The following is a 16,623-nucleotide window of genomic DNA, read 5'->3' as shown; positions in this document are numbered from 1 at the left end:
GCATACATCTAAGACAAAAACATTCTTTTTTAGTTCTTGTTTAAACCAGGAAGAAGACAGAGTTTTAAAAGGTCTTTGCTCTTGCATTTCAAGCATTTTTGGTTTTACCAATTAAATAAGAGATGTTGCAAGACGGACCTAGGGGCTGAAAGGGAAGAAGACAAACAGAAGAAACCTAAAGGGACTACACAGTTTTCTTTAGCAGTATTTACAGCTTTTAGAACCATGTAAGTTGCACTGTTTTACTTCACTGAGCAGCGTATCCCCACTCTCCAATCTATTCACTGTGCTACACACACTCCAGTCCCAGCAGGTCACTGAAATGCAGGGAAAAGCTCACTGTCTTCATTCAGTACAGCGTTTAACTATTTTGGAAACATTCACTGCAGCCCTCCTTATATAAAAATCTGGCTCAATGATTGTGGCTGTTTTGCTCATCTGATGTCTCAGAGGACATCTCACCATTTTCAAAATTAGTCTTGATGCAAAAGGCTACAAAAAGCACAGTGATGCAAGCTGGAGACTGAACACCTCCTGAAAGAGTGGAGTAGCACTTCAGTTAATATATGATGCTTGAGACAACACAAATATTTCTCTGGGAAAACATGAGCAACACCCTGCAGCTCATTCGTGTTCAGAGTGGAACACATGGGTGTGTAACACTGCTCACCAGAATGAACTTCTGCAAAATTTTCTTGTTTGTTCACAAAGCCAGTTAAAAACCATCACATCAAGTTGTAAACTAATTCATCACAAGCTAACAAATCAAAACCAGTGGATTGCATCATAGGACTGCTTGGGAAAAGTTACTAAGCAGATATATGTGCAAAACTGCAATTCCCGCCAGAAGATTGGAATGGAACTTCATAACTTAACAGTATTAACATTAGTATAAAAGTTATGAACAGGTCTTCAGAAGCAGTATTGCATATTAGATTTCTATAAACAATTTCAGATTTAGAAAAAACACTATCAAGGAACACAATTTTACACGTAACATGAAGCACACCACTGTCAAAATACACGTGCATTATTCTTTTCAATATTCTCAAAGGATTTGGAAGTTTACTAATTGGTTTAAGATTCAAAACTGTCTTCCTAGCAACAAGAACTTTCATTCTATGTTTGTAATTTTTCTGCCAGGAATGAAATGGACATAAAAACAAGTTCTGTATTAAGGACAATAGAGCTGACCACCAGCCTCATGCACATACTTTGTTCTATGAAACATTTCCTTGCTCAGGCTCTGAACAGAACACATCATTATGATCCGAGGTTGGGGCATAGGTTTATTCCGTATAAATGCCAATAGATTTCCCCAGCCCACCCCCAATACCTCATATTACAAATCCTCTTGAATAGAAATTTTTCCAAACACTGAAGCATATGTTCTCACGTCAAAGCAGATACACAGTGCTAGTAGTAATCAGGAATACATGAAAAGGTATTAACTGCCTCAACCTTTTACAAGTCTCAACCTTTTAAAAGAACCACGTCAACTCACAAAGGTGAAATAGGGTATTTTCTTCTTGTAGAGCAGTTCTGAGGAGCTGGATGGCAGAGATGGCAATTCTGTGATGCTGGTGTTTTGTTTTGTTTGTTTTGGGGGGTTGATTTGTTTGTTGTTTACTCCAAAGTACTTATCCTGCAGGTTGAAATGTGCATGTGTGCTTAAAGCAGGAACCGGGCAAGGCTGAAGCAGCAGAAATTATCTTGGGTGATACTCATCCAAACAGATTACATCAGGCAGAAGATGAATGGAAACTTGCTATTTTACCAGTGGCATGGTGTCTGCCTCTCTACAAATGCAGGTAGCACCAGAATATTGCTCACTCAAAAGATGAAAGCACTGTTTTCCCTTTCCGCTGCCTACCATAAATTTCTAAGACTGTTTTTCAGTCCTAAAAGCATTCCCATTCAGAAAGTTCTCAAACAAGCATTTTATTTTGCAAATGGGTAATAGTCTCTATAGCTTCACTTATAGTACAGGACAGCAAACTCCATATTCAATTTGCAGAGCTTGTACCTGTGAAAAAGGCAGAAGGCCTGAAAATTCAATTCCTGCTTTTGCAGTTTCATTTTTCAGTGCGCACATTGCAGAAAATGAAGAGATCTGCTTGCTGTCAGGTTGACATCTACAATCAGGACTGACTGTTTTAAGTCACTAAAAATCAAACTAAAAATCTTAGCAAGTCAACCTAGTTTCTAAATCAGTATGAGAAGGGACACTAAAAAATAAAACAAAGAGAAAATAGCTGCAAACAGATAACGCATAGAAGATGTGGAACAATTTCAATCACTTGTTTTTGTTGTATTATGAAGAAAGTCAAAAGAAGCTAAATTGTGGCCTAAGATACGGTTAACAAGTACAAGGCCCAGTGAACTGCTGAAATGGGGAAACCTGAAAGTGTCACTTACTAATGAAACCTACTCAGAACAAAAGCACCTTCTGCTCTCCAAGTGTTTTACGTAGGAGGACCAGAATGCTATTTCAAAAACATCACCAGCAAAGCCAATACAAGAAGATGCTTTCATGTAACTGACATGCAGAAAATAGAACAGGTATTGACATAAATTCAAGTTATGAAACCCAAATGCTTACATTTGGGAAAATGTTACTATCACGACAGTGGAAAAAGCCAGGTCAGAACAATGCACTATTATCTGGACAAAAGTCCACAATAAAAGCCCGTTTTGTCTCTTATGCAGGTGCTCACAGAACGAGAACCACACAGTGAAAAATTAGAAAGGCAAACAATTCTTAATTCAATGCTGCTGACCTATTTAAATAGAGGTCCTGAAGCAAGAAGAATATTAGAACTTAAGACAACTTACCACATTGCACGCCAGTGAGCCCAAATGGAAAATTCACAAGGACAGCTTATTTCTGTCATTACTTGACACCTGATGTTTTTATTTGACTATACCTGCAAAATCACTTGGCCATTCAACACGGCACAAATTGCAGCTAAGGTCAACCTAAACTTTCATTGCTTGCATGACACTAGCAGCAACTGAGTACACGCTCAAATATTTGCTTACAAGTTGGAAGAGCACATGTGAAACGAGGATGCTTCAGCTCATTCTACCCAATTAGGTCAGCAGCAAGTACTAAAGCAAAGCCTAATTGCCCTTTGTATCCTTTCTATGGCAGTAACAGAGAAGGCACAGAGCTCATTCACAAAATCCAAGATCACTACACTTCTGTCATGTCTGATTAATAACACACATCCCAAAGTTGTACTGAAGGCTACACGTTTTGCTGACCTGCACACAACTTACTGCTTCCATTAAGTGACAGTATTCTCAGCTACGCTGCTTCTGATGAGCTCAAACTCAGGACTGGCATTTCTGTGGTAGTAACTTGCTTTAGCATTCTGCTATAAACACTCACTAGAAAAGTATCTGCTCCTATTTAAATCATGGTACTATCACCATTCCCCGCTTCCAGTGTTACATCTTAAAGAAAAGTTGACTGCTTAACAGTCCTACACACAACTTCAATGGATAAAATAATAAAAATTCTGGCCACACTGAGATTCAATAAAACATAAGGAACCAAATGTTTCCATTTTTCTTTCTGTACTTAACATTATAAAAGATGACAGTGAAACTAGGAGATTCCACAGAGTAACTTCTACATATTTTTCTTATTTTTAATGCAGATGACATCAAATACTAACAGTAATTCTAACCCCAATTATTTGCATGAATGATAACTCATTTATCAATAAAGCAATTACTGATGTAATAAAACTTTCTGGAAAACATAAGCATGAAGTCTCTAAAGCTTCAAAAATAACACAGAAATTAGGGAGTTAAAATAAATAAGACCTAGACTGTTAAAAGTTTACCAAACAAAAACCAAGAACTTTTTAAATAATTATAAGTAAAGTAAAAAGATTAAAGCAACCCAAGCAGCATCACATCTAATCAATGGCTTCTTTTTTCTTCCTCTGACTGTACACTTCAATCTACACAGATGTTTAAAAGGCATTGTTTTTAAAAGAGCATCTAAATCTTCCTTTCAGTGAGAACAAATCTTTCATTTTCCCTATCCTAATATACACACAGAGCTCAAAGGTAGTTAAACTCTATTGTATGCCATAATCCACAGACTGAAGCATTTCTTATCTCACAACCTAACAGTGCTTAGAGCACAAAGTTCACTGAACACTCATTCATCCTGTTTTTGTTTGCAATTTTTGCCTTGTAAGTGAAAGAGAACGTATCAATTTGAAAATCAGAAATCCAATACTTTTGAAGGATATGTTGATTATTTCCACAAAAATACTCCTCATTTATGATAGAAACATATTGAGCTTTACATCTCCACCAACAGCTTCTCATTAATTTGTCCCAAACTGTCACTTCAAGACTTAAGAAAAAAAAGTGTTTTCTGTAGATTTGGATGTTAATTTCTGTTTTCTTGTAAAGCAGTGTAGAAAATGGAACAATTCATTTGGAGATTGGAACTAAAAGGCCACTCGATTGAAACACACTGGCAAAAGACATCTTTCACCTCCTTATTGCTCAGTCCTGCTCATCTAACTGTCCCAGTGTAATTACCAAGCTAGGTAGGAAAGCAGCTACATGAACAAGCTACATGAGCAGGGTAAGATTTACTCCATATGCTCTGTCAAGTACTGCTTTGATGGGTCCCTCCTCACCAACTTGCAAAGAGATTTTCTTCATACAGGACAGGCCTTAAAGACAGCAACACTTTTGCATGGACTCTGCTCCACAGATTGAACTGAAGAAAATCCCCAAGAACTTATGCACAACAAAAATACCACAGAGCAGAAATTAAACAAATAAAAGAGCTAAAAGAAATTAAAGCTAAGTTATTCACAACTCTCTACGTACAAAGTTACACAAAAAGACCCAAAAACAACGACAGCCAGTGATAAAGGAACAGCAATAAGTCTCAGCTTCTTTCTCATTCTACAGTTACAACAGCAGTCAAGTATCTATAAACAAAAAAACACCCTTTTTCTTTTTAATGGGTAACCTCCAGTAGGACAAAACCTTTCTGTGCTTTATTCAAAACACAAATACATGCAAGTTAAATGGCACAAATAAACAGAAGACAAAGAACAAGAAAAAAAAACAAAAACAATTTATTAAAAAACTTACTACAGCATGACAATGCCTACAGAGGGCTTCTGAATGCCTATCTGCAGGTACTGACAGTGCAACAAACCAACCAGAATGTTCCAATTACCTCCACTCAATTCTGTGCACAAAAGTAATTGCCAAGGGTCACTTCAGTTTAACAAATGTTTTATTGAAGTTGCAAGAACAAAAGTTAAAAAAAAAAAAAAGAAAACATTAAAGCCATAGAAACTGGCCCTCTCACAACTCCACAAAAAAACAATTACTCCATTAAAGAAAAATCCAAGAAAAACACTGTTCTTTATAGCATTTAATCTTGATTTAGTGTGTAGACAAGTTATTTGTGTAACTAATTAGACACACATTTTATTGTCAGCAAAAACTGAGGCCATAGGAAGAAGGAAGAGCAAAGAAGTAGTGCTTAGTTAGGAACCGTAGAGTAACTGCTAGCAAACAAACTGCACATGCACATCGCAGTGAAGGCTGTAGGATACCAGCGTCTCCAGAGGTCACACATACACAGAGATGTTTATTTAACCAGATAAAAAGACCAAATATTTTTGCAAAGGAAATAAAAGGTCGAAGTTCAACTGATTATAGTTTCAGATACCACGATAGGCTCTTACCTTTTGCAGACTAGTAGGATTTAGCTGGGTTTTATCTATTATTTTCACAGCAACCTTGGGGAAGGAAAAAAAAAAAGAAATTCAGATTAAACTCAGAGAAATGTGTGAATGACAATATATTGCATATCTGTGAGCAACAGCATACATGTGCCTTTAAGACATGCATATGTATGCTTTTACGCATTTCAGCAGGCAAAATTTTTCAACAATCAGGCTCTACATGCAGGAGTTCAGGGCTTTGCCACTGGATCATATCACAGTAGAATCATTTTATACTTCTGTCAGTATTTGGACAGAACAGTGCTATCCTGTTTGCTGGAAAACCACCTCTCCCAAGTACCAAAACATACTCTACCAGTAAGGTTTACTTTGCTTTGGGGAAACGAGAGGATGAACGGAGCTCCTCCCAAAAAACCCAAAATACCCTTTAGTGGGCAACAAACTTCCTGACCTTTTTTTCCAACCACTCATACGAAAGAGAGGCTCTTTTATTGAGAAGAGAAAGGTAAAAGGAAAGTGGAAATACTCATTATAAAGATAGCCAAAGAGTACATGAAATATCCTGACAGCTTTTTTGTTTGTTTGTTTGTTTGTTTTGTTTTGTTTTTGAGAAGCCTTACCTCCCTTCCAGTAAGAACATGTCTTGCCAGCTTCACTTTGGCAAAATTTCCTTTTCCTATTGTTTTCAGTAAGCGATAATTTCCAATGTGAGGATGCTCCTCATTTGTAGACGTAATTGAGTTCCTACATCGGGGGATGTTCTGTCTGCTACCGGACTTGATAGGCTGGACGTGGGGTTCAGTGTATCCATCCACAGAGGTATGCTGGAAGAAGATAAAACACTTGAGAATTTACCTACTTGGATTTCAGATTGATGCAGTTCAATTAAAATTTTAATTTAAATTAAAATTAAATTAATTTTAAATTAAAAGCCAAAAAAAAGCATGGAGGAGAAGGAAAGAATTTACTTTTTGCAAGTATGTCTGATACCCAGACTGTAGCCTAAGCAGAGCACGCTGCTTTTGTATACAGCTTGATGCATGACTCAAGAAAAAGGTCTGAAGAAAGATTTTTACCAACTTCCAAAGTAGAACTAGAGACACACAAGCAGGGACCAATAAGCCATTACAGACCTCCTCTAATACAAAACCAGGTCAAACTATAAACCGTGTTTCTAATACACAATCTCAACCAAATTTAGTCTTAAAAAAAACACAGTACTTTTTTTTTTTTGGCACATGTGATAACAAAGTGTTGCTCAATTTTTTTCCCCCAACTCCCTTCATCTCAAGTAACGTTACAATAAAATTGTATTTTTTACATAAGATGTGTCCCCCTTTCTGTAAGCCACAGAAGTTCTTGGAGTAGTAATGAAGTAATGAACAACCTACATCTTTAGTTAAAAAGTCAGGAGAAAGAAAAATACCATGAGGGCTCATAACTATACTTCAAACCTCAAAAGCCTTAACAAGAATGCAATTTTTAATACAAGTCTGTACATTAACTCATGTTAAACATAACTGAAACTTGCAGTGCTTCTGTACTACCCACTTTCCCATCACATAATGGGCAAGACATGTGTAAGACATGAACCTGGGGGTGCTGATCAATACTAGGCCAAACATGAGCCAGCAGTGTGCCCAGGTGGCCAAGAAGGTCAGTAGCATCCTGGCTTGTATCAGAAATAGCGTCGCCAGCAGGAGCAGGGAGGTGACATTCCTCTGTAATCAGATCTGGTGAGGCTGCATCTTGAGTGCCATGTTCATTTCTGGGTCCCCCACTAGAAGGAAGGCAACGAGGCCCTGGAGCATGTCCATGGAAGGGCAAGAAAGCTGGTGAGGGGTCTGCAGCACAAGTCTTATGGGGAGCTGCTGAGGGAGCTGGGAGAGGTCTGGAGAAGAGGAGGTGCAGGGGGAGACCTTATCCATCTCTACAACTGCCAGACACGAGGACATGGTGAGATGGGGATCAGCCTCTTCTCCTGGATAACTGGGGATAGGACTAGAGGGAATGGCCCTAAGCTGTACCAGGGCAGATTCAGGTTGGATGTTAGGAAAAATTTCTTCTCTAAAAGAGTGGTCAGGCACTGGAATGGGCTGCTGAGACAGGTGGTGCAGTCACCATCCCTGGAAGTGTTCAAGAAACGTTTGGATGTCACACTGAGGGATATGGTTCAGTGGGAAATACTGGTGGTAGGTGGATGGTTGGACTAGATGATCTTAGAGCTCTTTTCCAACCTTGGTGATTCTGATTCAAAGATACAAGTGGGTGTCGGAAACATTCCAAACAGAAACCAAAGTACTAGAAGATGTTAAAAAGGGGTTAAGTGTTTCTGTATTTCAAGTATTCTTGTATCAGAGGCAAATTAAATGATCTTAGAGGTCATTTCCCACCTTGGTGATTCTACGACTTACACATAAAATTTAGCCTTTCATCTTTTCCGTTACAGATTTTAAGGCAGGCAAATGCTGTAGGTAGAAACAGTAAGTGCTTAAATTTTGTAGCAGAACGGCACAACTACTCATCCCAGGTCTCTGAGCTCCTAGTATGCGTCAATCACAAATAAAACTTGAGACACCGTAGTATTTGTTTCTTTATTCATTGCTTCACTCAAGAAGTGGCTATCTCGGTACCTTGGTACACAGCACTGTGCCTGTTTACAGACCAAAGGTTTCTGGATCTTTCACCTTCAGCTGAAGAGAAGAGCCAGAAAGCAGCACTAAGTTGTCCTGTAAGCTCTCCCACCCAGTCATTTGCTAGGCAAGTCTTTATTTTCTTGTACAAGATAGAATTTGAGGTGATGCTTCCAACTTTAGCATGTGGTTATTACAGACTGATGTCAGCCTGCTCCTGTAAACAGCAAGTTATTTCAGTCCACGAGCACTAGTAGAACTTGGAAAACTAGCAAACAGCTGCAGTGAAACTGGGAAAAAAACAAGAAGTACACCACAGCCAAAATGTACCTACCAAATGTAGCACAGCTCTCTTTACATCACCTCTATCATTATTCATCACAGCCAGGACAACAGTCCTAAATATAATTTTCTGTTCAGCTTTTCATTATCTGAACATCTCTGCAAAACACTACTTTACCCCCACTGCTTAATTTAGAGCTAGAATATTTTCCAAATTATTTCAGAACCAAGCAAGTCAGGCATATTAAGATTCTGTATATCAGTCAAATTTATTCAGCCATAAAACACCACACTAGCAATAGTATTTATTCTTCAGAAGCGCGTAATTACTTTGTGGACTCAGAGGATCAGAAGGACAGCCCCAGGCTAACAGGCTGTGAAACATTCCTTCAACATAGGACTCCAGTCTTGCATGTGATAGACAGAGCCCAGATGAAAATCTTATTTAAGAAAACATCCTGCAAGTCATTATTTGTATAGCACTGACCAGGAATATTCCAGTCAGACCTCAAACCCCGTCCAGAGCTCCAGCACTGTTATACAAAACAGTTTTAAGTCTCTGAGCTTATTTATGCACACAATTAAACCTTGTCGTGAAATAGGATGCCTACCAGAAGCATCAGCAATCCTAATATTAATTGCAAATTTCATACACATCATAGGATTAGCCTCCTTCCAGTAGGTACTTGAAAGGATCTTTTAGATAAGCGTTTGGATGGGCAACAAAACCAATGCCACTGGCAATGGGAGAGAGCGTCGCTCAAGAGATCATTTTCATGCAGATTTAAGAGGGAAATCAGTTATCAGACGAGATAACACGGAACTTATCTGAAGAGGAAAAAAAAGCACATGAGGTTCATGGTCGTAACTCTGGATTTCGGTCTGTGACAGAAAATGTCCCTTTCTAGTTTCATAACTCTTCCCCTTAGACAGCTTATCTTCTTAGTAAAGCCTTCTCCACAGCTATGGCTCAGGATGTCAGAATACACGCATAAAAAAGGTTAAGTTTCTCAGCCTGTGAGCCACGTGCATATAATTTCTGAACGAGCGGTGAATATATTTCTAATTACTTTTCTGAAGTTTTGAAATAAACCTCTTTCACACAAACAGCTCGCTGTTGTTGGGGAACATAGAGGAATTCACAGACGAAACTAATCAGCTTCTGTAAATCAGTATTAAATGAAATGCAAACATGTCAAAATTGAGACATCAAACAGACAACAAAGAACAAAACCCACAACAAAACTTAGATCACGTAATAGCATATCAGAGATTTCTTCCAAACAACACTAAAGCTGAATTCAACAGAATCATACAATATCCACAGAGTAGTTTTAAGACATTTCTGGTCCATTACAATACATTCATTCATTATGCATCAGCTACTGTGAGGCTATTTTAAAATGCCATTTCAGAACAACCACATCTAAACTCTGAGAAATTTGTCAGGATGCTGTAAACAAGTGGGCTGTTAATGAAAAATAAAAATCCCTACCATCTAATAACAGTTCTAGCTAACAACCTGCAATTCCTAGAGAGGGTTTTTTAGTAAGGGATTCTGATATTTCTCTAGATATCTTAAATTTACCTTGACTTCTATTTAATGGGAAATAGCTGTCACGGTAGATACAAAGCCTGTGCTTCTCTATTGCACTTATTCAGCATCCTTCCATTGTTTAGCTACCACTATTATATATTCCCACTGATTGCTTTAATGAAACTTGCATCATCAAATACAATACCCATTCTTATAATCTTAAGAAGTCCTCAGAACTATTCTGGCCACCAAACCACATTCTCTTTCAATTAAACATGTAAGGCCTTGATAGCCTTTGGAGCTGCACCTAACTTCCACACATCAATATGCCTATCTGCATACCTCATCAGATTAAGCAAACTTCTTAGTCCTGAATTTTCCTCTTCTTGAATTACCCAAGTCAAATTCCTCAGTGCAGTCACCCACAGAACTGAAGAAAGAACACACAGTGCTAGATAAGGCACAGCATCACGTTTCTGCTCTCAATATTATCTCCTGCTCTGAACTTCACTTTCTTGCAGCCAATTTTCATGTTCGTTACCCCTTTCAAGGCACTTTTAAGCATGTGCCACACACACAAGCATTTGTAACAGCAGTCATATTTTGCACTGGTTATTTGGATAATCTGCAGAGAGAGGACTCTACACGCCTCAGAAACTTTCTTCTCTATAGCTCTGACTTGTAACAGCTTTGATGCACAATACAGGGGCATGGACAAAAAGAAGAGAAGGATGAGATGTCGTGTCCTGGACGTCTGCTTGTTTTTGTACTTTAACTGCTTGCTATCTGTAACTACTGATTCGTTCCCTAAGAGATTCTCACAAAACACCTCTTTTCCCTTTCGCTTAGGTAACAACCAAACCAAAGTAGATGAGTTGAATTTTTTTTTTTTTTTTTAAAGTTATGGCAAACCTCAGCATGAAACCAACACAGATGTTCAGATCTGCTTCTTCAGCATCTTCCGTGGAGAGCTTCAGGTACAGTGGGAGGTGTGGTGCAACTCCAAGCTGCAGGTGACAGCATCTGATCTCTCAGCTACTGCCAGAGGAGGACTCACTGTTATTCCAGGTAAACCTCATACCTGCACAAAACCACTGCTTACTCTTGCCACAAGCACCCATCATGCCATACCACAATTCCTAAAGCACTTCTGATCCTCATCAAAAGCTTATCAGAGCATGATCCACTCTAATGTTCCATGTAGTACACAAAAGAAAGTACTCTGAAAGGGATAATTAAAAAGACAAAAATGTACATGTATGCACAGAATTCTTTTCTTAATCCCTTATCAGCAGCTAAACTAGACTATGAATGCATGATAGGAACTTTGTTACTAAAAGAAATGAAACAATCACCTTATTCCACTGAAACAGGACAATGTGCAGGATGCAACTCAAAAGCACACAAGAAAGAACCCCACAAAAATACTGTAAGGGAAACAGAATGAATAGAATATTTTAATTGGATGTCAATGCATGGTGGAGAGAAAAGGGAATGAGACAAAATCGTGAAAAGCTTGTCTTTGACTTGTACCCATGTGCTGAGCCTGCTCATACAGGCTTTCCAGCAGTGCTCATTGAAAGTAATCAACCACACGCATGCGCATCTCTCTGTTTATATCTGATTTACATAACATGAAGGAATTCCAGGCATGAACTTCTGGAAGAGCTTGAAGTTATCAGCAGTAAGAAACAATGAGTTTGAATACAATTGGTTGCAGTCAAGCACGTGCAAGCATTCTATTAACTGAAACCGTAACCCTGAAAAGGATTTCATGCACATACATAAAGTTATATATATATCTTTTAATGTCCAGCCTACACACATGGAGCTCAATAGACAGTATTAAGTACGATACTAAACAGGATAACTTTCATCCTTTTTTTTTTTTGTATCTTTCCTCTTCTCCTCAGCTGTAACTTTCTCTATTTCAGAAACAGCTTCAAAGAAAAGAAACAAACTTACTTCTGCTGCAAGAGACAGTACAACCGAAAGAAAATAGAAAGATTCATTTCAGAATCTTCATATATACTGGCGACAGGTATGCCTACGCAGACCACAGAGTAAATCTTAAAGCTGTGCTTATTACTATGGTTCCTAAGCCCTGTAAAAGCTCTTTTTTAACCTGAAGTGCTCAACACATTTTCACGAGACAGAAGTCAGTTTGCTAACTCCAAGACAGAATCGTTTCTCTAATCACAAAATACAGAAGCTGCAGTATTTACAGGTCTGCACTTCAGGCAATCTAGGACAGAAAACCGGGTGTGCCCTATTGCTGCACAGCAATCCAATGCATTTCCATAGTTCTCCAGAATACATGCAATTCCATATAGAATCATGGAATGGTTTGTGTTGGAAGGGACCTTTAAGACCACCTAGTTCCAACCCCCTGCTATAGGCAGGGACACCTCCCTCCAGACCAGGTTGCTCACAGCCCCATCCAGCTGGATCTTGAATGCCTCCAGGGAGGGGCATCCACAGCCTTGCTGGGCAACCTGATTCAGTGTGTCCAATGCAAGGACACTAACTCATGAAACCCTTCCCACAGCACATCAGGCATTTAAGTTATGTGGAAGAGCAAAGCTTATCATCAAATAGACTCACAGCTACTTCCTATACAAAAGTTACAAAAAAATGTACTAGTCAACCCCAGAGGAGAGTACTCCACAAAACCCACTACCTTCATAGCAGCACAGCAGGCCTTGCAGCCCAACAACAGGCACTACGATGCCTCTGCTTCTCACCCTCCTTCAGGAAGCTTCCCCAGGCAGGCTGGCAGCAGGTGCAGAGAGCAGCACCTTCCTGTGCTTGTTTTATTGTGCTCAAAATTGGCATCATTATTGCAACCTGGCGCTTTCGCTCCTGACTCATCTCAAACACACAAACAACATTTTCCAGGGCTAATTCAAGACAGCCAGCCCTTATATTCTCCATTAATTACTACTGCAAAATAACAGAGCCCACTGTCTCAAACCCAACAAAAGTTAAGGCAGGATTGCTAAAATCTGCTGCAGTAAGCCACAGGTGCAGCCAAGGAGAGGAAAAAGAATTCCTCCTAACATCTTGTTAGGTTTACTAATTTTTAATTATTTATCATTCACTGTACTCCTAGGAGTCAAACCGTATCAAGCAAACTGTACCAAGTCTCCTCTTTTTTTTTCCCCCAAAATGAAATGGTTACCTCACAGGTGAAACCTAACATGAATCCTTTTAGCAGAGAAGAAGGGGGAAGGAAGGAGACAAGTCATTCCTGCTACAGCCTCATAGGCACGTTTAAACCATCCAATGCTTCCTGCCAGCTGCTGCTCTTTTCTCAGGAGATCATCATTCAGCTTTGCCAGTCTCTTCTGCCTTCTTCTGGGAGATCTTCTGCCAGCACGGAGCTGCAGACAGCATTCTCAGCTCCCCTGCCAGCATCCACAGGCACCAGGCACCCACAGTTAGCTCCAAAATATTCCACAGTACAAAATGAAATGAAAAGCTAATGCTGATAGCTAATTGGAACCAACTAAACACGAACAGGAACACAACCAGAAAGTGAAACTTCTGGCACGGAAACTGGCAGGAGCTTTTATTGCACTTATAAACGACGCAGCCAGGCCATTTTTCAGCTGGCCTGATGAAAGGCAGGAGAAGAGAGACATGAAACAACCTAAGGCACAGGATCCTATCAGGCACATGGAGCCTCTCAAAGCGATTGCAGGAGTACAAGAAATGGAAGATGCTTTAATATCCAACTTCAAAACAGAGGGGAAAGGGCTGTTTCTGCAAACTACAAACTGCAAGCCTGAGGCTTGCATCCAGATGATGAGAAGAGCAGCAACGAGTTAGCAACTAAGCCAAAGCAAAAAGTCAGAAGGACTGGAGGAAAAAACATGAACTAAAGCAGATTAAAAGCCCCACAAAGAAAGAAGGAGACTTGCCGATTTGTTTTGTTTATGAACACAGGCTTGGTGAGATAGAAGAGCTTACAATGCCTGCTTAAGAAGCTATCTTTTAGGAAGGACATGCATGGGTAAATCACTTATCATTTCTATCACATGAAACAGAAAATGAAGTTATTTCTCGCAAGCTAGACAGTATGCCTGAATCTTCACATTCCCATGAGTGCATTAGTCAAATGATGAGTCCATCAAGACAGACTGCTGTCTCATTCTGATAAAAACATTTCACCTCAAGGTTTTATTAACTTTCTGAAGTACAGACTCCTGCTGAAAAGTGATGAGATGGCCAATTACAATATCTGACCTGATAGCTACACAATGTCCTACAAAAGAAATCATAGGGCAGCACAGGGTTCTGTGATTTCCATTAAATCGTGTTTCAATGGAGGATCTCCAATACTGAGAAGGATTTTGCAATATTCCTTTCCAAATTCTTGAAATTCTAATTTAAAGGACATGGAGACTCATCTAATTCCCTTTCATATAACACAGACATATCTAAAAGTAGTTGGGCAACCTGCTAATTTTGAGAGTTAAAAAAATTGCATGGACATACAGTAGATGAATAGGGCCTATTTTCTGCCTGTTCTCGGGAGCTACAGCCTTCAGGGCAGAGGCAATGAATCCCTCCTGGTCAGGTGGTCACGTTCACAAACCTTTGTGCTAGAGGACACCAGCTCAGCTTCTTCATGTCAGGCCTATTAGTATCTCCTGGCCCTCCTTCCTCGTCCTGATGTCAACAGAGAACTCTGGAAGCCTACAGCCAAGGAGATGCAGCTCTAACAGTTAAGCCAGGACTCCATCAGGCTCTGCATACTGCAGACACTGTTTTCACAATTGATACAAAGTTTGAATTTGTAAGAGCTAAGAATATGCAACCCAGCACAGAAAAACCAACCCAGAAGGAGGAAGCACTCCAGATGGTGTGGGACACTCCTACCAATGAGTTTGCACCTCCAGAGCATTCCATTATCAGAGAATAAAAGAATGCTTTGGGCAGGAAGGGACCTTAAAGATCCTCTAGTTTCAACCCTCTGCCATTGACAAAGACCCCTTCTTCTAGAAAATTACAACAGTTTTGACCCAGTTGCAGTCTAGATGAGCCTGATCTGATGGCTGGGGATGGAGTTATTGCCTGTTAGAGTAAGGAATGCTGTAAGAGCACTGCTAAAAATCACTGGTCTTCTCAAAGGATAAACTATGTTCTATAGCAAGATTATCATGATGCAATTGAAGTAGCAGGTGTAGTGGGACGCTGAGAATTGAAAGAAAAGCCAAAGCAAAATGAAGGCAATCTGCTGCTGAGTATACTCTGCCTTGTTTCTAATAGAAGTGTTAACTATCAGATCAAAAAACACATAACCTGTTGGACTGCAGTAACTATTTACCCCTATGTGGGTAATGCTACAACACACTTCAGCTTGGCAAACATATTCCCAAACTTGCACACATTTATGCTTAACTTGAGGCAGTCCAAACACCATTCCTTTGATCAGCTTCCATCTCACAACTGGTGCATGAGCTGAGCTGTACTGAGACAACCTCCTCCTTGGAGCCCCCTTCTTCTACATTCAGGCAATCACTTGTTATGAACTTTGGCCTTCAGTTATTTAGCATCACAAACTACCAAAATCCGGGGGGAGAGGGGATGAAGAAAGAAAAGCAACCAACAGCAACATTCCTCAAAGATTTTGCAAAGGATGTAACACGGTTAAAAATATTTCCTTACAGTTTTAAACAGGCTAATACAGTTGATTATGAATATTAACAGGCTGACACATACTGCAGACATCTGTCAAGGTACTGAATTCAAGCCACAAACAGAAGTCATATGCAAGCACAGAAGAGAAATGCAAAAGCCAAACTCAAGAAAAAGAAGCAAAATAACTAATGAAAGTCTGTGCATGTCAGCAAAAGAAGTGAAAGGAAAAATACTGCAAAAACAGCGGACGCTGAATTTACCGTCCATTGAAATAAAGAGACATGAAAAACTGGAAGAAATAATGTTATTTGTGTATGCATACATACACAGATGAAGCTTAAGAATACAAGGAATTGAACAAGGGTTCAACAAGGGTTGAACAAAAGCTAATAGGCATTCAAAATAAATACAGACATTGAAACAAACAGCCAATCCAACAATAAGAAACACAAAAAATAACCAGGGCTTTCTCTCTCCAGACCTTGACAGTCAGTGGGTGAGGAATCACAGATCCCTAGCTATGGTCTTCCAACCTCCTCCCAGCCTGCAAGCTGTCAAAGTCAGGCCCTTCCAGACTTCTCTATCTAGATGGTGAGGGACAGCAAGTAACCACTGGCAGCAGTGGTGACCTCTAGCTCACCATTAGCAGCAACTGTTCACTCTCTCCTGTGCTGGTCATACTTCAAATCAAACTGGCCAGCAGTAAAGTAAGGCTAAAGTAAGTAGTCTGCAACTGTCCAGTTCAAGTGGCTTACCCAATAAGATGCTCACATTAAAACAGGAA

At 39.5% G+C, this 16,623-nt stretch overlaps 1 protein-coding gene across 8 annotated transcripts in view; it reads right to left on the bottom strand.

Annotated features, from left to right (window-relative positions):
- MARK1 (microtubule affinity regulating kinase 1) overlaps window positions 1–16,623 on the bottom strand; it is a 54,531-nt gene that overhangs the window by 27,065 nt on the left and 10,843 nt on the right. For 7 of the 8 annotated variants that reach the window (XM_048937912.1, XM_048937919.1, XM_048937913.1 and 4 more), the window contains exons 2-3: window positions 6,362–6,565; window positions 5,742–5,795 (exon numbers count right to left, since the gene is read on the bottom strand). In XM_048937912.1, the coding sequence (XP_048793869.1) occupies window positions 5,742–5,795; window positions 6,362–6,565 (258 nt within the window). Of the gene's footprint in view, window positions 1–5,741; window positions 5,796–6,361; window positions 6,566–12,873; window positions 12,895–16,623 lie in introns of those variants that run through there. The other variant, XM_048937918.1, reaches the window with a different exon arrangement.

The sequence above is a fragment of the Lagopus muta genome, chromosome 2, assembly GCF_023343835.1.
Source record: "Lagopus muta isolate bLagMut1 chromosome 2, bLagMut1 primary, whole genome shotgun sequence".
NCBI lineage: Eukaryota > Metazoa > Chordata > Aves > Galliformes > Phasianidae > Lagopus > Lagopus muta.
This window is presented reverse-complemented; position numbering and strand designations above follow the sequence as displayed.